The following is a 20,516-nucleotide window of genomic DNA, read 5'->3' as shown; positions in this document are numbered from 1 at the left end:
GAAAAGGAATGCAGCTTGACCTTTTAACTGTTTTATCACTGTTTAATGAAAATGTAAGATCTCATTGGCATGAAGTTATGCTTTTCCAAAAACCAGTTATCCTCTTGCTAAATCTGTCTGACGTTATGATTCTGTGCAAATGACGAAACCAATTTGTACACATTGCCTAAATTGGAGTGACCACCTTTCTGTTTCCTCCAGTCTGGATTGTTGATAACTTCCTTACTGGCTTCATGACTCACTGCATACTGTAATTGGATGACTCAATGCATGAATCATCAGTATCACTACAATTGTGAAAAGATGACGGGGGAGGGGAGCTTTGAGTTTAAATTAAAAGTTTTGTTAATGATTATAGTGTATGTGAGAGAGCATGAGCCAAACATCATGTTTTACAATGCTTTTGAGTAGGTTCATCAGCTACTGCTTCTTCAGCTGTAGATGGGATCATACTGCCACCTCCTGGATTAAAGCTTGTCAATTTAAAAGAGGAGGACAACTAAATTGTGGCAAAGCAAATGTTTCCCTAAAACACTTTCTTTTTTTTGACCACCAGACATTTTTAGTTTTGTGTAACCAGCTCTGCCATGTTACCACCAGGGTTTGTGTTTCTTTTTTCTTTTGTTACTCTTGATTTGTTTACGTGGCAGATTTCGATAATGATTTGATTTTGTACCTTAGTGGTGATTTATGTGTTTTTTGTGTTTTTTTTTTTTATTTATTTAATGTGTAATTGTACTTTATGCTATCACTCTGCATTAGAAAGCATTTTGTGCACCTACACAAATAGAATTATTTCTATTAGACATTTTTTTAAACGGGTAACAATATAGGACAATTTATTCTATATCATACATACCAAAGAAAGTAATACATTTTATTTACACTTTATTTTGCCAGTTAGATTGATAATTGTATTGTCGTTGGTAAACTTACTGGACATTATCTTTTTAATCACCTATCCCAGTGGTTCACATCCTGGGGGTCCCCAACCCCCACTAGGGGTCGCCAAAGCCTTCTAGGGGGTCAGAGGCCTTCTCAAGGCCCAATAGAACAATGGCCAGGCAGAGAATAATTTAAAAAGACCCTAGAAATATCAGAAAAACCCATCTCTGATGCAATATTCACAAGACAGTAATCTGCTCAAAATTAATCCGAATAACTTGTTTTACACAAACATTTATTTTAATTAACTGTACAGTTCACCAGTTATTCTGTTCTGTTATTGTTATGCATCATGTAGAATAATAATTCCATAAAATATACTTAATCAGGGGTTGTCAGTTTACTCTGTGATAGAATGGTGGATTTCCCCTTTTACAAATGGGAAGTCCATTATGACTAAATCAAACTACTACTGCTAGAGTCAACTGCTAATTGTAGATGACGATGAATCTTAAGTCCATACCCTTAAAAGGTTAAAGTTGCATCAACTTTAGGGGCACACACATAATAATGTTGCCAAAAGGTCAACCACCAACAATAAGGACAAAAAAAAGAAAAGAAAAAAAACCACTATTGTTATAAAAAAATGTTTTAAGTAATAATTTAAAAACTGGATATTTCTTAAGTAAACTATTTATAGAACTTTTCAAAACCGAGATCCTAAGGAACTGTACTTTATTATCAGAGTTGGGGTTGTGGCTGGGGTGTGACCTCACTTTTTGTTTTTTTGGTTTTTTTTTAAATATCATGACCCTCCCCAGAGCTCCAAATATTTTTCCTTGAGCCTCCATCAGTGACTGGGTGAAAATGCAAGACCCTCCCTCCACCATAAATAACCATATTTCACAGTACTGGCTATGGTAAATTGTGTGATTTTGGTGATTTTTTTTTGAAAGAAAACATGCTTTTGAAACAAACTTGCTAGTTTCGAGGTTCTGAGGATACTTAAAATAAATACAAAACACAACCATTTAAAGTTGTATGTCTCTCCCCTAAGCCAAATCAAACAGCATGACTCCCTCCCCAAAGCTTTAGAAAGTTTCCCACCCCCCTCTCATAAATAACAAACAATCCCTAATAATCGAGTGTCAACTGATGAATTAAAAAAAAAGATATTTCTTAAAGTAAGCACAGCTTTTTCAAAACCAGGGCCCTAAATGCTTCATCGTTAGGCTACAAATGAAAGAAGTTCATTCATACGAGAGAAAAACAATGTCACACACTATGACCTACATTCTCTGAATCTGTCAGTGAAAAGACCCAGAGGAATGAAGTAGGAGAGAAAAATATGTTTGAAAGCAGCTCACTCTCTATTAAAACCATATCCCTCTGTCACAATTTGAGACGATATTGCGTATTGGGAATATTGTGTCAATGTGTTAACGACGATGCTTTCCAACACACACACAAAGCACAGTAGCTGTGTTTGGAGCCCGGTCACATAACAGCCAGAAGGGAGTGGCATCTCAGGAGTGGAATTTCACTTCCTGTATCTCTCAGGTGAGTCACCTGGGCACTGTCGTCGTATGCTCGGGTTTTTGTCGACATCAAACGGTTGAATCTCTTGTGAGAGTTTCAGAGTTGGATTAAACCCGTCCGGAGAGCGTTTGTGGGCGTTTTCCAAACCATTTTCTGGGTGCTCAGCGGGAAGTCGGGAGCATAAGGTTTATTTGTGAGAAGAAGCGAGGTGTTATGCACCTTTGCGGCCTAAACACTCCCCGAGGAAACTGATATTTTTTTTTCAATAATTAGTGATATTTTTTATTATTTGTCGCAACAGGTTATATCTGTATTTGACTTGTGCGGGGACCTTAAAAATGATTTCCCTTCTTAAAGGACAATTAGGAGCGTGTGCGCTCCTGCTCGTGGCGTTTCTACCGGACTTCACCTGTAGCCAGGAAACTGGTGAGGCATGCTTAGCCAAATTCAAGGAAGGTCGGCAGGATTTCGTCCTCGATGCCGATGAATCAGTGAAAGACGGGGCGACGTTTATTTCGTCGCCGCCACTGGATCGATACAAGGACTGCGTGAGCGCCTGCTGCAAAGAACCGAAGTGCAATGTCGCCTTCATGGAGAGAGGATCCGCGGAGGGCTTGGTCAAATCCTGCTTTCTCTTTGACTGCCTTTACAAAAAGAAATACGCCTGCCGCTTTGTCAGGAAGAAAGGATACATCAGTTACATCCTGGAGTCCGTTTATGAGAGTTACCTGGAATCTGATGTTCCTCCAAGTAAGACTCCCTTATCACTTTATTTGCATGACAGGGTTTCTGTTTTAGTGTTAGAGATGCATATCACAGTCGTACTTTTTAGTCGTACTTTCTTGTAGTGTTTCTGCAGAAATTAATCATATAATGTGTCGCCCCCCCCCTTTTTTTCTTTTTACATTTACATTTTTACATAGGGACTGTTCGTTATTTATGAGAGGGGAGTGGGTGACGCAAAATAGCAAGCACTTTTAAATATTTTGAAACACTGTGGGTTGAGTCATGTTTTTGATTTGCCTTATAGGCAGGACATTCAGCTTGAAATGATTTTATTTTGTATGTATATCAAATACCCCCAGAACCCACAATAGTGGGATTGAAAAGTATGTTTTCTTTAAAAATCTAAAATAAAAACCACATTTATCACTGCCATAGAATATGGGATTATTTATGGTTATATAAATTGTTTATGGAAAAATGTTATATTTGTGATTTATTTATGATGTTGGGAGGGTCATGCATCTTCCCCAGTCACTCAGGGAGGCTCATGAGAAATGAATTCAACCCCCTATTTTGATAAATGAAAGCACAGCCCCTCATGGGGAGGGATCACATGATGAGAATAGTCTTTACCTTATTGAGAAATAACCTTTCAGTGTAAGTTTTTGTCGCTACATGTGAACATGCCACTTAAATAAATCATTTGCCTCATTTACCCCGTCAAATCAAATCAAATCAAGCACCTTTTAAATGATTTCTTTTGCTGTGCTTTTTAATGAAAGTCTTCAAATAGTTTGTGTTAAAACATTGTTTGTCATGAAGTTATTCGAGGCCACAGTTTTAGGGCAGAACCCCCCCAATTCAGCATGTTCACACACGTCAGGCCATTACGACCCCTAGTAGAGCTTCAGGTTTCCTCTGGTGAAACTCCCAACTGTATTTGCTCACCTTTTCTTTGGTGTTTCTCCAGATGATTCCGACCGTCCGCCAGTGGCCAATGGAGGCCTGGACAAGGTGGTCCAGCCTCAGGACAGTGTGACACTGAGCGGCATAGAAAGCAAAGATGATAAGAAGATTGTGACCTACCAGTGGCAAATGCTCACTGGATACCCTTATGCTGTCATTGAGGTGAGTAAAGAGACCATAGTGCAAACCTGAGCTCACTTAAGTTACTTCTGAAAAATACACTTGAACTATAAGTAATCATGTATCTTGTCCTATGTCCACTGTAATGTTTTTTTTCTGTGTCCATCACTTAATTCAAAATCTGCTGGTCACAATTGTGGATAATAAGCACACACTGTCTTTTCATGGCTTGTAGAAAACCAACTTTGACGACCAGATTGTTGTGTCCAATCTGACGTCTGGGATGTACAAGTTCCAGCTGACCGTCACAGACACCATCGGCCAGTCTGACTCAACCAAGATCTCTGTCCTGGTTCTTACTCCTGAGCAGTCTGAGCGTGAGTATCTAAGATGAGCCTCAGCATAGTCTGAACATAACAGGGCCTGTTTGATTTATGTTTTTTTGGAATGCATGTAAAAATATTTTCACCCTCGACACAAAAACTTGCATTACATCAAAATCCTGCTTAGGTTTGCAGTGGTATAAGATTTTCACAGAAGGATAACCTTCTCAGAAAATACTGCGGTTTCACCCTATCACAGTGTTACAGAATTATTATTGTTGTTATTATTATTATTAGTTACTACCTTTTTTTTTCTTTTTGCTTATTTCCACAGTGGGCATGGAGAGAAATGCACTTTCAATTCCTGTATGTCTAACTAACATGTCAGAATTGACAATAAAGCTGACCTTGACTTTTATTTTTAAATGAAAGTATATCGAAAAAGTCTCCCTTTTAAAAATAACTTAAATAAAGATAAAATTCACAGTTCAGTTTTTTTTTTCAATACCGTCGATAAACAAATGTATATGCTCTGATAACCATTCATTTTCATACCACAACATACCTTGAAACTGGTATATTGCTGCAGTCCTAATATCACTGCAGCTGAGTTTGTAAATCAAGACTAAAATCAGCATTAGCCACTGTAGTTTCATTAATTTGCAAATGTGACTCAGTGGGGGCATTTGGTTAAAGAAATGGTTGAGTTTCAGTTGTAAACATGAGTCATGTGTTCACTGTAATTGTTTACATTTCTTTTGTCTTATTCAGAGTCACCTGCTTTGTGTTTTATGTTGGGACATGGGGATGATGCCCTTTGGTTCTTAACTTCGTGAAGCACATTCACAAATTCCATAAATCTTTCCCTTATTTTTCAGTTAATATTAACATTATTAAACTAACAAGGCAATTTAGTATAAAATAACATTTAAATACAATTAAAATTTAAAAAATAGGGTACAAAGAAAGTATTATAGCTCAATATCAGCAATCCCATATATCTTAAAGTCATGAAATCATAAGATTGTAACATGATATACCATAATACTTGTAAATCAAGTAAAATACAACAATTTAAGAGAATTGCAGAAGTGCCGAGTGCAAAAAGAAAGAGCTTCAGACCTGTATACAGAAAGTCAAAGTGAAGAGATAAATATAAGCCTATGTAGCGATCTGCTTTCCCTGGTATCTATGGGTAGTGATTGATATGTTGAAATTTCTCTCAATTTCTGAACAGACTGTGACTGGTGGGACGTTTCAGTGCTGAGTTGTCTTTTGTTTTAGGGGGGGTTCCTCTAAGGAACTCAGCCCATTGTTTGGTGTTGATCACAAGTGTTAGTTGTTCCCTGTTAGTCTGTGATCAAACCTGTCAAGGCATGCTCGCTTAATTCCTGTGGACTGAATGATGAAATAGCATGAAGATATAGAGATAAAAGGAAATGTTATGAGAGGACTCAACCAGGTTTGTTGTTCATAAGGGCGAAACTGTTGGTAGGAAAAAAACTGAACTGAAATATTGAAGTAGACGTGTTTGTTGTTGACCAGCAGAGTTTGGTAGACAGTATACCTTTTTACCTCATGTCGCTTCCCTTGATAGAGAGAAAAAGAAAGCTGCAGTGTAGCTTTCTTGGCACGTTTTTTTTCTTTAGAAAGCGGATGTGAGGTTTGCAGTTGGTGTGCTTTTTTACTGCTCCCCTAGTACCATCCCACTCTCCGCCCCCGACTCAGCGAAACCTGTCAGTCTGGTTTCAGCTTGGATTACACAAACAAGATTTCAGTCCTCATTGTAATCCTCTTCAGCACTGATTAAACGTTTTATCATTTAAAAGTGCTTGTGGTGGTATATGCAGCTTGTTGGTTGATTGTAGTCTAAAGTCAAGAAAAAGACTTTTAACCGTTCATTGGCTCAGTTACTGATTAACAGCTTGTGTCCTGAGTAGAGTGAGGAATGTGCTTGAGTGGAATATGCATAGGCATGGCAGTGACTCTACAAGTCAATGCTGCAACATTTACACAACAATGATGAATAGTTTGAATAGCAAACATATCTATTCATGAATTACATTCAGACATGATAACATTTGGTAATGAAAGTGTAGCTCACAGGCCCTTGTGTAGTTTTGGAGTCAGCAGGTAATGTCTTCAAATTGTAGTAGACACGAGCACTTATGTATCATCAACCACATGCAGACAGCCTACATCGCCTTCTCTAACCTCACTGTCTGTTTGAAACACATCGCCTGTTCTTCTGAGGTGCATTTCTTTGTCTGTCTGCTCACAAGAGAGACACCAAAAGGAGGAAGTTAGGAAAAACTACAAAAACAAAGCCCACCAGTTCTGGTATCAGATGTAAGACAAAGCTATTAATGGTTAGTCAGACTAGTTTGTGGACTTAAGACACGAAGTGTCTTGTACATATTAATCCAGCCTTTGGAGTGAACACATACGACAGCTTTGATTATTTCTAACTGTATTTTTCCATCAGTAAACCTTGGTGAGAGTGTTAGAGCTATTTCTCTTTACACTGAACTGTATTTGTTGGCCAGCTAACGAGAGGTGGGACATAGTTATTAGCCCTTTTTACACAAAGATCATACTTTAAGGCCCTGACACACCAAGACAACAGCCTGCAATCAGTCAGAGTCGGGCCGCTTGTGAGCTAGCGGCCATGGAGCCCGTTGGTAAATGAAATCACTCTGGTTGGCAGTTTAGCTGAGTGCACGAGAAACAGAAGCAAAAAATGTAAACAAACAGCTGAAGTCAAGAGGGAGTGAGGTCAAGACTGTCTTCCAGTTTCTCGTTTTGAATGAGTGACACAGAAGACCACCATCTGCTGGTACTTCGTCTCATGCAGGTGGAGAATGTACATGCTGGTAGGCTGTCGGATTGGTGTTGATGTGCAACTTTTTGGCCAAGACATGGTCATGTGACACAACACAGCAGGGGGCTTCTGTCACCACTTATTCTCTGATGTTGGTATAGTGTGTCCGGGCAACAGCGAAGTCTTTTTCATGCTGTCTTTTGCATTTTTACATAAAACCAATGAACAGCGTCATTGTACCGCTGCAGTGTGTGATTTTATTTATTTTTTTATCAAACCTAATCCCTTCTTTTGTGTCCCACCAGACCACTGTATGGCTCCAAAGAAGATTGGACCGTGTCGTGGCTCCTTTCCTCGTTGGCATTACAATGCTGCCTCAGAGAAGTGTGAACAGTTTATATTTGGGGGCTGCAAGAATAATCTCAACAACTATCTCTCTGAGGATGAATGCACCAAAGCCTGCTACGGCTCAGGTATCTGTACTGAGTTTTTAAACTTGAATTTTCCATGGTGTCATGTTTAGTTTTTTTCTGTTTTGGTCACCAAAGTGGCAGTAAATATCAAGGTAAGTGGCTTCAACCTTTTAACCTGGTTGTATATGTTTGTTTTTTCTCAAACTGGTACAATCATAGTGAATAATTGGTTGCCCTATGTGTGTGTCAAAATGGTCTTGGTAGGGTGCAAGAACTGTTCAAATCCTGTTTATGGTGGCATTACTATTGTAAGCAATTATCTAGCTCTTCTACTCAGAAGAGTTGAAGTTGTGGGTGAAACACTTGCTAAAATGGCTAGAATGGCAACAATAAAAGTAACCAGTAGTGAAAAGAATAGTTTTAAATTTTGGGATATTTGTTTTAATAGTTTCTTGCAGGGAGTCAGATGAAACAAGTTCTACACTGCCGACGTCTTTACAGTAAATAGGATGCTAGGAGAAAGTTATCATATCATAGCATAAAATCTGTCTCTGTCCGGCTCTGGCTCTGTGATCAAATCTGCCTACCAGCATCTCTAAAAGCCAGTGGCAGATCTTCCTTGAGGTCACTTAAGAACTTTTTACACATCGCGCTATAGGTCTGCTATGGAGTCCCTTCTTCAGAATCAGAATCAGAAAAAGATTTATTGCCAGGTATAGTTAACACAATACGAGGAATTTGTTCTGGTGGGTTGGTGCAACATAAATATAGAAAAAAAACCAGATAAAATAGAAGATAAAAATATAAAATATAAAATATACAAACATAAAATATAAATTCTTTATGACACCTTTAATTTTTACGCAGAGCTAAACAACAGTGGCATCATGCCAATCCATTGTGTAATTTTAGACAGCATGCCGGCACCGCAGATCCAAAAGTGGTGTGACAGGCTCGACATTTAACACAACAGCGTCTGCCTTAAGTGTGACATATAACATACAGCCCTTCTAAACAATACCAATGGCATAACATGGCAATAACAATAATTTACCATCCCTGTTATATGGCGGTTCATCTCGTCCTCTGCTCGGAGGGTCAGGAGCTCCTGAATCTCATTGTTTATATTTATATTTATTGCTATAAGCTGCTTCGCAGTGGGATAGTGCACCAGGGGAAGTTTGTCTTGGGTGAGAAAGATCAAGTTTTGGCACAACTAAAACCCATAAATTACCTCAAACAGAGAAGTGTAAAAACAACACATTTTGGTTTTGTGGGGTTTATTACTGGACTCCTTCTATGTTGGGCTCATAACTTCTGAAATATCCACTTGTTGCCTGGTAAACAATATGTGTGCCTGAAAAAGATGTAATTTTTAACAAAGAACTAAATTTGAATCTAATTTTGTTGTTTTTCCTTCAGAAAAAAGTACCAAAACTGGTAGAGGTTTGCCAATTTCCACGCCTCAAGGTAGGTGGATTCTGCTGGGTCATGATTGAAATACTATACATTTTCTGACACAATCTCCTCTACTCCGTTATGCATTTTAATTATTAGTGACAATTGTCTCTGTGTTTGTGTGCAGCAGGAGAAAGATGTGGCACTCCCTGCACAGCAGAGGAATTTACCTGTGCGAACGGCTGCTGTTTGAGTCCCGGTCTGGAGTGTGACAAGACCCCGCAGTGTAGCGACAACTCAGATGAGGAGAAATGTGACATCTGTGAGCAGTGACTATGCAAACTAGTCTTCATTTTCATACAGGCTCATAGAAATTTAAATGCACCAATGGTATGACTGATAAAATGTTTCCTTGAAAGATGTGCTAACTTGAATTATGTCTTGTGTGCTTATTAGTAAACGACAACTTTCGGATTTTGCTGGAGATTCCTGTGAATGAACAAAAAGGTGATATGAACTTTTAGTATTTTTTTGTTGCTGTTGTTTTGTGCTTAGAATTTGTTGTAATTGTAAACATGCTCTCTCCATTTTTTAACACATTACTGCCTACAAAGTCCTCACCTGACCATTTTCTGTCATTCACAGTGCGCTGCACAGAGCTTCCTGATACTGGAAGCTGCAGGGAAAGTTATAGCAAGTGGTACTACAACCCCTTGAGTCAGAAATGTGTCCGTTTCAACTACGGTGGCTGCCATGGAAATGACAACAGATTTGACACTGAGCAGACCTGTGAGAGAGTTTGTAAAGGGGTAACAGGTGGGTTGTTTTCAACATTATGTTTGAATTTTACTGCTATTAGCGTCCTGGTAAATAAACATCCTGCTTGTACCATCAATACCCCTTGTCCACCCAAATAAACGTGGGTACACAGTTACTAAAAATAGATTATAGACTCGTTTCCCATTGCCAGCAGACTAGAGCTGTGTTGTTGTATGTTGTTGTGTCACGTTCGACGTCATGGACAGGCCTGAAAACAGGTTAGTAAACAGAAGAAAGCAGCATGGAGGCCAGTGTAAATGTTGCAGTGGTTACTTTTTTTTCTCTGTAACTTACTTATTCCATCTCTTTAACAAAGTCGGTGCAGACTAATTTGGAAATATTGTTGAGTGCCACTTGGGCAGAGATTAATGGTATTTATTTGTTTATTTATTTATATATTTATTCTCGCCAGTAAAGGAGCTAAAATTAGCACATTCACCTTGGAGTTGTATTCCCATCACTGCCAATTTGAGCTGGGGTGATAAATACCCATGACCCCTGCAGAGTCATTTGAAGTGGGTATGAATACAGATTGTAACCTTTTACATTAAATTAAAAAGCCAGATGTTAGCATTTGTTTGATTGTGGTATTTTGTGTAGCGTTAAAAGGGCTTAGGATGTACATTGTACAAAATCACAGAATAGCACACATCCCAGACATCTTTTCCACAGACACACCGGTGAGAGGCCCTACACATGACGGTTGTATCATTTTGCCCACACCCATGCTCCAACCAAACCATTTTCAACATGTGAATTTTTCATGGTATTTTAATTTTTGTTGATGCTGTGGTTTTGTTTGGGTTGCCATTCTCTTCTACCGCTGTCTAAGTGGTCCAGCACTTTCCACTGCCTCAGGCTGTTTTCTCAGAGTGTTGTCAAATCAACTGTCACCTGCGGTGGCCCCGAGGGAACAGATGACAACTCTGTCTTTAAAAAAAAAAAAAAAAAACAATCCGTGAACAAGGTAAAATTTAAAATGAATTATTAATTACCAGGGAAGTTCTGCTCCTTTGTCAATACCCTGATATAAAACTACTTATAAGCTTTTAAATGTGTATGCAGATGAAAAAACATTTTACTTCTTTAAGCGATATTGCTCTCAAGAGTTGATTCGACAAAGGAAATGTAAAAATGTAACGACAGTTTAATACTTAAATTACATTGTAGAACTTGTAGACTATATGTAATGGTAGAGGTGTTGTTTGTAGTGATAAACACACAGATAACTAAAATCTCTCAGCTCTATGAGCATCTTTCAACACATTGTTTAGGCCCGCAACTTAAAGGTCCAGTGTTTAGGTTTAAGGGGATATATTAGCACAGAGTGAGTGTACATATATATATATATATATACAAAGCATGTTCTCTTAAGTGTATAATTACCTCAAAATAAGAATGGTTGTGTTTTCGTTACCTCAGAATGAGCCGTTTATATCTACATAGGGAATGGCGCCATGTTGCACCGCCATATTTCTACAGTATCCCAGAGTCAGCAAAGCAAACACTGTCTTTAGATAGTGCCATTTGTGTTTTTGCATTTTCGTGTTTCTGCCACCATGGCTGGCAGCCTCTCAGCGATGAACGGCATCAGAAAAACAGATTCTTTTTTTTTTACATAAAACTGCTTTATTCAGTGTTTTTATCTGTGTCTTTATCGATTTTTTTTTCTTTATTTCAGAAAAGGATATATTTGCAAGAAGGGAGGAATTTGAACGCAGCGTGTCCGGAAGCCAAACAGGTATATTACCCTTCATTTTTCATTCTATATTTTTAAAAAGTACAAATCATATTCACCTGAAAAAATGCAGCTCCATCAGCTTTGACCTCATGTTGTTTTTCAGTAAACTTTTTAAATTCTCCTCCACTGCACTTTTCCAGTTCACTGATTGAAGCAGCTTTTGATTTTGTGATCTACCTTTGTAGCCTTGAAACTTCTCATGTTGTCTCTTTAAATCACTTTTTAAGAATATATTTTCTATTATTTTAATAGGTATTATAGCAATAGCTGCCCTCCTGGGTGTAGCTATCCTCATTCTACTGGGCATTCTGGTGTTCTGCCTCATGAAGGGAAAGAAGAAGTCTGCACAACACCACCGTGTGCCTGTCAACACCGCCCCGGTCACCTTTGAGGACAGAGAGCGTCTGGTCTACAACAGTACCACCAAGCCCATCTGATCCCTAACCTTTAACCCCGTCCTGGTGGTGAATGACACTGGTTGCCGCAGTTGTGTCGCACAGCAAATAAACTCAGATTGATGAGAGAGGAAACAAGTCTTAATACTGGAGGGGATCTGATTTTATTCTGTCCATACACGGATGTATTTCGTGAGGGTGATGTACATAGAAGGCAGAACATCTTCCATAATGAAATGTGATGTTTTATTTTGATTTTTAGCTTGTTTTTAATGCATCAGCCTGTTAAACTCTTAGTTATTAGTTTATACTCCGTTTTAACAGGATTTTCATTAGTTTGGAGGTACATTACCACTGGATGTCTCACACGTTGTTCCCACTGGATCAGGTTAAATCCCTGAATATTTTCTACTTTGTTGTATTTGCTCACATTAAATAATTTGATAGCTTTAAGTGCACAGCTCTCTTTAAAATATTCATTAGATCCACAACACTCGGTCCCCATTGGTCCGTTACTTCAAAATAAAAGTCCAGATTCCGTTGCATCCTCATAAAACTGACCTCTGGGAAATTTTGAGGATAGGCAGTTTTGTATGTTGATCCCTTCAACTTCCCAAAGTCCTGCTACACCAGCATCTTCCCTCTGTCAGATTTTTTTAAAAAATGCTGTTAATAAACCATTGTTACACTGGATTTCAGACACAGTTCATGCAAAATGTTGTACATATTCTTAGAATTTTGAGAAAGAAATATTTTACTTAAGAAAGTTATTTTGTCAATGATTGTTCAGAAGTGTTTTAAGAACAAGCAGATTGCATACTTACATATGTCAAACAGTGCTTATTGATACGTTTATAAAGAATATTCAACTTAAGATGTTTGTACAGAAGACCATACATAGGTTTCTATAACTTTGGAAGTATCATTATGATGTTTATACTGAATAAATACACTAACTCAAAATGTAATAGGGAATGTTTTTTGTCTTAGATATCTAGCAACCTTCTGTGGCTCAGAGGTAAAGCAGGTCGTCCTTTAATCAGAAGGTCAGCGGTCCGATCCCTGGCTCCTCCGGGCAACATGGAAGTATCCTTGGGCAAGATACTGAACCCCAAGTTGCTCCCGATGCCGCATCATCGGAGTGCGTGTGAATGATTAGTGAGTGGCAGGTGGCACCTTATGGTACCTTATGTATGGTAGCCTCGGCCACCAATGTGTGAATGTGTGTGTGTGTGTGAATGGATGAATATGACAATGTAATGTGAAAGCACTTTGAGTGGTCAATAAGACTAGAAAAGTGCTATACAAGGACAATCCATTTACATTCTTCAGAGGCCTTTATTGATTTACTTCAACATATACTATCAAACCAATGTATAGGTCACAGGTCATTGTTTCAGGTGTAGGTTTCCAGTATGCTTTTTTTTCTCCGATCTACATATTATACAGAAATACTATAGTGACAAAATCGAAGGTCTAAAGAACTGAGAAAAACCACTGGAACAGCCTTAGGCCGCAGTGTTAAACATTTTAGTTCATGAACCACATATAGCCCAATTTGATTTCAAGTGGGCCAAGCCAGTAAAACCATTGCAAAAATAACCTAAATAACCCCTCCAATGTTTCCCTTTCATATGATACATTAATTAATCCTTTCAAAAAACAGATTATGAACAGTTTGAGATATTTTAAGACACATCTAATTACACAATATAAACATTAAACTGACGCTTATAACAATAATGTTTTTTTTCTTTTATAAGACAAAATATGGTGAAAGACTGTCCTTTTAGAAATTAATTAAATGATTTAAGCTTTAGAAATGAATCTCCCTTTGCACTGTGGGCGTATTGAGCATTTCATGTAAGTTATGCTTTCGATACAGTGACATCTAGTGGCATCTATTGGACATAAACTGACAAAAAAAAACCTGCTGCCTTTGAGGACACAAAAAATGAGATCTAAAATATACATTTATCCCAGACAACACATGTTCAGGCTGTCTTCTGACTATAAACCACAGTCATATAGTTACTGTGTCTGCTGACATCTTGTAGTTTGTATTTTCATCTTTTATAACAATACAACATATTAGGCCTATACTTATTAGTTTATTTTCTAAACACAAAATACTCCTGTACTGTACTTTTTTATTAAAACTCACTTTTGTTTTTATTTTTAATTTTCACAGATGTATAGACATAACAGCACAACAACACTGACAAAAATGTTATTTTGTATATACATTATTATTATTTTAAAAATTTTAAATTATTAAAAAAAAATAAAATAAAATGCACAAACCAAACACAAAATATAAAGAAACACTGATTAGTTGTTCAGAACTGTTTCAATATTCATACAAGTAACTTTAAGTTGTTGTCATATCTCACAAAATATCAATTTTTTCCCCAGATATTTTAAAATATATTTCTCTTTCACTCTCAAAACATATACCAAACAATTAACTTTTTGAGATGTTTTGATGGACAGTTTCTAAAATGTTTTTTAGATATTTATTATTTATCAGATGGCTGAAATTACAAAATCACCCTTCTCTACATTGACAAACCAGTGTTACCCATAGGTGTAATTTCCAGGGAGTCGCCATAAAAAACCCCATGAAAGTAGAGGATTACATATATTTTTGACAAAATTAAAGGCATATAGGGCATAAAATGATGCAGCGGGGGCACAAATTAGAGTGTACGTTGCCTTTTATAACCACCAGATGGCAACATTACTTTATTAGAGATTCAACTCAGCAGTATTGTGCAGCTAAATCAAATTAATATTGGCTACACAAACTCTATTTCTTAGATTTTAAAATCGTTATCTCATTGAGAACTACTGGGATCATGCAATTAAAGGCAAAAAAGATGTACATTGTACTGGAGTCTTCAGTTTAAGTGGCAATTAGAGCTGCAGTCTCTTTTAGTGAAGACTTCCAGCATATTGTATTCTTCACAGCCTGTAGCCTATAAGGGCAGAGAGAGGGGGTTGTGCAAAGCACAAGCGCCCCTCTCTATTTAATCAGCCTCCCATAAATTAACACCCACCCAATTGATTCCCTGAAGCCAACCTTTGTCAACTGACCTGAACCTCATAAAAGTAATTGGCAGGGTTACAATTTATTATGTCCTTTCACAAACCTGTCTTTGGTTTGCATACAAATTCTTCCACGAGTAGAAATAGATGCTTTTATTCCAAAATAAAAAATAAAATAACAATACGGTACTGTGCAACAGTCTTACCTTAAACTTTGTTATTTTTGCAAGGTTATAATGGTCATACCTATTTATTTTTGAGTAGTAATTTTACTACAAAAAAATAACCAGAACATACCAAAAATATGTATACAGTAGTAGAAACACAAATGTTTAAGAATAAAACAACTTCAACATGATAAAGTTGCAAGTATTAGTGTGACCACCCCTTTCCACTTAGCATATCTTGAACTCTCTTGGGCAGGCAATATAAGATTTGTAATATTAGTCTTCTGGTGTTTTCACAAGTTTTTTTTCAAGGTATGCCCAAAGCTCAGTATTGATTATTTAAGCTAGCCCTTGTTATAGTTGTCTTATTCCACGTTTCACACTAAATATTGACTTCAGTGGGAAGAAGCCATTTTGTCCTGAATTTTTAAAAAATGCAGTTTATGTTTTCTGTATCTTTGTTTGTACCTTAACAAAGAGACTGAGAAATAAATACATATATATCCTCCTTACAACTTTGCTAAAACATATCTATGATGGCCTAAGACTTTTTCACAGTGCTGTAAATCTGTTTGTTTGCCCCATTTTACGCCACTTCAAACTGGGAGAAATGACCCGACTATGCAGGCCAGATGTTCATATGTGGGAGCACCTCTGACACCAAACACACACTGGCCTGTCAAAAACAGGCGGTCCTTTGTGACATTCAAGTACTCCTCGTAAATTAGAGACTCGTGAGAGTGTTGCCCTGTAATAGACAGTTTTCTTGCTTTGAAAAAGAAAATGAATAAGACTTAAGATCGATATATTTTGAGTTATATAATCGTGCATTTTTGTTGGAAAGGGATAAGTGTGTACAAAACAATAAAATACATCCTAAAGAAACAACAGTTATTATGTGGCCGATATTATTTATTCACTCAGAGAGTCAAGTAAAAACATGGAGCAGTAAAATAAGTATTTCTTTACCACTTGTAGTCGATTTGAGGCAGAACCAGATGAGATTCACAGTCTTGTTTGTGGTGCTGCGTACACTACCAAACTCGTAGTTGATATATTTCCGACAGGTCCTGAACGCCGCATCAACTCTTCTCAGATCTCCTTCAGAGATGCAGCAGTGTTTGGTTCAAGCTAGTGACCTGCGGCGGGACGTGTATGTCTGAGCGGCTTTTAACATGTGAAAAGAGGAAACTGACGGAGTAACTTCAACATTTTCATCAAGAAAGCGCCGAGAAAAGTTTTATTGAGGACAGAAGTCGGCGGGAGGAAAGAAGTTGTCGAAGTCGGTAAGCGAACTGCTTTTGACAACTTGACCAAATCTTAGCTAACGTTAACTCGAGGTTGGTTAGCTGTGATGCCAGTTCAGCTACAGGTCAAACGATTCCGCTTCTGTTGTCTTTTTGTCGATAGTAATAGTGTGTTATTGAAGGTTGTTTGACACTTTTATTAGCTTTGTCAGGCGCCTCTTGAACTGTCGTTTAAAAAAGGAAAAGGGATTTAGTTGACAAGCTTAACAATGCTCCAAACAAATAAAACTGCCATAGTGTTTACGAGATGCTAACACATCTGCATGCGTGTATTCAGTGATGGAAGAAGCACCCAGATCCTTTACTTAAGTCAAAATACTAATATCACCCTGTGAAAATACCCTGTTACAAGTAAAAAGGGTATTTAAGTTAAAGTAAGTAAGTATAATCAGGAAAATGCACTTAAAGTATTAAAAAAATATCAAAGACACATCTTAAAAACACACATACACACCGAAACAATAACAACAACAAAAAACAACCCTCAAAATTATTAAATAAAAGGAAGAACGAAAAAAAACATGCAGAACTCAAAAGTATTAAAATTAACTAGAAAAAAACACATCAAAACATAATATTTGAAAAAAAAGAAGAAAAACAATCCTAAAAACCAAAATCATAAAAGATTTTTTTTTAAAAAAAGCGACCCCATCTCTCAAAACAGCTTTAAAAATACAAATGACTTAAATGTTTATCAAAGTAGTTTGATAAATAAACTACTTAATAAACATATTGTGGCAGCTTTACTTGTGTAAACTGTTGGGTAATTTATAACAAAATATCATATTTTTATTAATTCTTATGACTGTTAGGCACAATATTCACTTGTAAAATCACTAAAGCTGTCAGATAAATGTGGGGAAGTCAAAAGTACAATATTTCCCTAATAATGTACTGGAGTGAAAACATAAAGTTGCATGAAAAGGAAATATTCAAGTAAAGCGTAAGTTCCTCATATTCATACTTAAGTACAGTACTTGAGTTAACGTACTACAATCCACCACTGCGTGTATTTGTGCGTTTAGGTTCAGCAAAGAGTTTATTTTTGTAAAACACTTCTATATGACGAGCTCCTCTGCCTTTGCTTTACTTGCAGGTATTGCAAACACATTTTGGGTACATTTTTGCCTCAAATAATTTCACAACCTCTGAGCTATACTGTAAGTCCTGGAGGGGGCATGAGTTTCAGTCAGATAAGTAGTGTTTGTCTTTGAAACAAAACACTCTCAGTTGAGTGAACTTTGATCAGCTGTTGAAGATTGTGTTTTCCTTTTCTTCTTTTTTTTAGAGGATGGGATTTTTCCATTTTCCACTTAAGCATTGATGTCAGATTTAACTTGCGAGACAAACTAACTTCCCTGCTGCAGCTGAATCATTTGTCATTTCCTCTTTCCCCCAATGGTGCCTATACTTGGCCCCAGCAATCCCTAATTGTTCTGTCTAATGAGCACCCCAGTGAGACACAGCAAGGTCTCAAATGCAGGCTGTTCATAGGTCAATGACTTTCCCCCACCGGCAGCTGAAGAAGAATGGGACCAAATCAATCAGTTACCAGTGAAAAGTTCCATCTTCTACTCATTTGACCTCACATGACCTTTCAGACAATAACGTCTCCACATCATTTCAGATAAATGTTGCCTCAATGCGATAAACAGCTCTCTCTATCCAGGTGGTCCAGACAGGAAACTGCGCAAGTGTGTCTTGGATCTCAGAGTTGGCACTAAATTCATTCCTCCCTAGTCTTGGTATGCTGCAGCTGTGATAAAATTACCAGAGCTGCAGAACTTTATAACTTTAAAAACCTGCTTCTGAGCTTTTCATCAGTCCCCTTCATTGTCGTTTAGTGGTTGAGCGCTTATTTGATGCTTCTTAGGAGAGACCTCGATCTCACGAGACTATAAAGTTCCAGCTTTTGCAAGTTACAGCTAGGATTACTGGTGAGTGTTAAAGGTTGACTTTAAACAAGACCTGACAACGCTGTGTTTTTTTGAAAGTGAAGAGCCGTAAGTGATTTAGCATTCCAGACACCCAGGGGAGGCCAGACACTGTGATTTTGTTATTATGATGTTGGCATGTCCCCACGGAGACACACGGGAGCTGTTTGCCTAAACATGTGGTGTAATGCACCTTTAAATGCTCACACTCTTATTCTATTTGAAGACTCTCCATCTAATTTTACCCAGCAGTCCTCTGCTTTCCCCTCCAGACACTGCAGGACGTTATGGAGGACTACTTACCCTCTGGTTGTCTACCATTTATAATTTTAAAGAACTGGAAGTCTTCACTTGTCGTTTGCCAATTAGGATGGTACTTGCCAACTTCACTTGCCAGGTATGCATTCTGTGGTTATAGGTCATTGATGAGGAGGTGAAAATTGCTGTTTCTCCTTCTTCAGCACAGCAGGGAATGATTATTCTCCCATTAAGGGCTATTTTGGCCGGGCTGTACGTGCACCATATGGGTACAACTCCACACAAGTGCCCTGTGGGTGTTCAACGGGATGGATCGCTTATCACCACATCTAAGCGAGCAGCATGCTCAAAAATGTAGCGGACTAAAATAAGAGGCTCATATGTTGTGTGTCTGTGGGAAGTCACTGGTTAGGGCAGAGCTTTTGTGAAAGCTGTGGATTTGATTGAGGTGAAGAGAGACCGTAAGGGTTTATTGTTTTCCCCAGTGAATGAAAAGCTGTTAGTCTCTTAAGGCCTGTGTGTCAGAGGACAAACTGCAGGAGTAATGTGGGAAAGAGGGCACCAACAGAAAGGCTGTTTGTCAGGGGATATTCTCTGCCGGGGTAGACGGGGTTAGAGGGTGAGAGAGAGGTCTTGCAAGATAAACATGGCACCAATGCTGAAATAATAAAGACTTTCTGTTGCAGTCAGCCTGTAGGACCCTGTACCTCTGCCTGCCATGCCAGGTTTGAGTTTTATTTGTTCTGAACGTAAACATCCGTCCTGACTGATGGTATCTTAAAAAACTCGCACCACCGTGTCTGACTAGTGACATCCCAGGGGGCTTATGTCATGCTTCCAGATTCCCGTGTGCCTAGTTGGAGCAGACGGTGAATGCAACGTGATCCGGTAGGTCTCCGACTGTGAGAGAGAACTGCAGCCGGAATTCTCTGGACTATTTATAGCTTTTTCCTCCCATCAACTTGCTCCGCACGAGGGAAAATCTATTTGTGCTGTTAATTGTTGCACAAAAGGCGTTTAAGTTCTCTTTTTGGATTTAGATGTGGGACCAAAACTGCATGCAATTAGTACTGAGCATCATCAGTTGCCAGTAAGGCACCTAGTGGATGGAGATTTTGTTTGGAGACTCCACAGATTTAAATGTAAACACAGTCCATTAATTGGCAGCAATCCTGGCATGCATGAAAGCATTTTTGGGTTAAAAATAAGGTCACATCCTCACTGACTTGTTTGTATAACAATGTCTCTTACAAGTTACGTTTTGTATGTTACCAAATTGTTCTAATGAATAGATAGTGGTGACAATGTAATTGCTGCTTGGATTATGTTCAGAGACAAAGTTACTTTGAGTTAAAGGAATGCTGCACTCCTAATATGATGACTTTATATCAATTATAACCATGTCATGCTCAGTTTGTAAAGAAAAATGGTTTTCTCACATGCCTCCACGGTGTTTCTTGATGAATTGAAGTAAATGGGGGCAATATTTCACAACAACAAAACAATATCAAAACATCACTTTTACACACAATTATCACAGTATAATCTAAGTCTCTTATATCTAGTCATATGTTCAGTAATTTGCAAACACGTGCATTTTTTGCTAAAATGTTAATGTTTAAGAAATTTTGGCACAAATAGTCTTGCACACGTAAA

General features: G+C 37.9%; 2 protein-coding genes across 5 annotated transcripts in view; both read left to right on the top strand.

The window, feature by feature from the left end:
- The first annotated feature begins 2,456 nt into the window (after positions 1–2,456).
- Positions 2,457–13,109, top strand: spint1a (serine peptidase inhibitor, Kunitz type 1 a). Of its 2 annotated transcripts, none has more exons than XM_042501003.1 (10): positions 2,457–3,174; positions 4,121–4,278; positions 4,472–4,613; positions 7,686–7,853; positions 9,216–9,263; positions 9,382–9,513; positions 9,648–9,698; positions 9,837–10,007; positions 11,692–11,751; positions 12,004–13,109. In XM_042501003.1, the coding sequence occupies exons 1-10, from the start codon at positions 2,763–2,765 to the stop codon at positions 12,186–12,188; spliced, it is 1,527 nt and encodes a 508-aa protein (XP_042356937.1). In that variant the 5' UTR covers positions 2,457–2,762; the 3' UTR covers positions 12,189–13,109. The 2 variants fall into 2 exon arrangements, with proteins under 2 accessions (XP_042356937.1, XP_042356936.1); XM_042501002.1 differs by having other exon boundaries at positions 2,458–3,174; positions 9,379–9,513.
- A 3,377-nt stretch (positions 13,110–16,486) lies between these two features.
- The window catches only part of LOC121953469 (pleckstrin homology domain-containing family G member 3), a 45,278-nt gene continuing 41,248 nt past the window's right edge, over positions 16,487–20,516 (top strand). For all 3 annotated transcript variants that reach the window (XM_042500595.1, XM_042500594.1, XM_042500593.1), the window contains exon 1: positions 16,487–16,647. The gene's annotated coding sequence lies outside the window, so the exon portion shown is untranslated. The remainder of the gene's footprint in view (positions 16,648–20,516) is intronic.

The sequence above is a fragment of the Plectropomus leopardus genome, chromosome 14 (genome assembly GCF_008729295.1).
Source record: "Plectropomus leopardus isolate mb chromosome 14, YSFRI_Pleo_2.0, whole genome shotgun sequence".
Taxonomy (NCBI): domain Eukaryota; kingdom Metazoa; phylum Chordata; class Actinopteri; order Perciformes; family Serranidae; genus Plectropomus; species Plectropomus leopardus.
Note: the sequence above shows the minus strand (reverse complement) of the source record. Positions and strands in the feature narration are given on the sequence as shown.

What these genes read in the sequence shown, in the direction of transcription:
- spint1a (XM_042501002.1), top strand. Translation starts at nt 2,763, where the DNA reads ATGATTTCCCTTCTTAAAGGACAATTAGGAGCGTGTGCGCTCCTGCTC. An exon ending in GCCAATTTCCACGCCTCAAG is followed by an intron (nt 9,264 to 9,378) that starts GTAGGTGGATTC and finishes GTTTGTGTGCAG; the next exon opens with CAGGAGAAAGATGTGGCACT. An exon ending in AGTTTGTAAAGGGGTAACAG is followed by an intron (nt 10,008 to 11,691) that starts GTGGGTTGTTTT and finishes TCTTTATTTCAG; the next exon opens with AAAAGGATATATTTGCAAGA.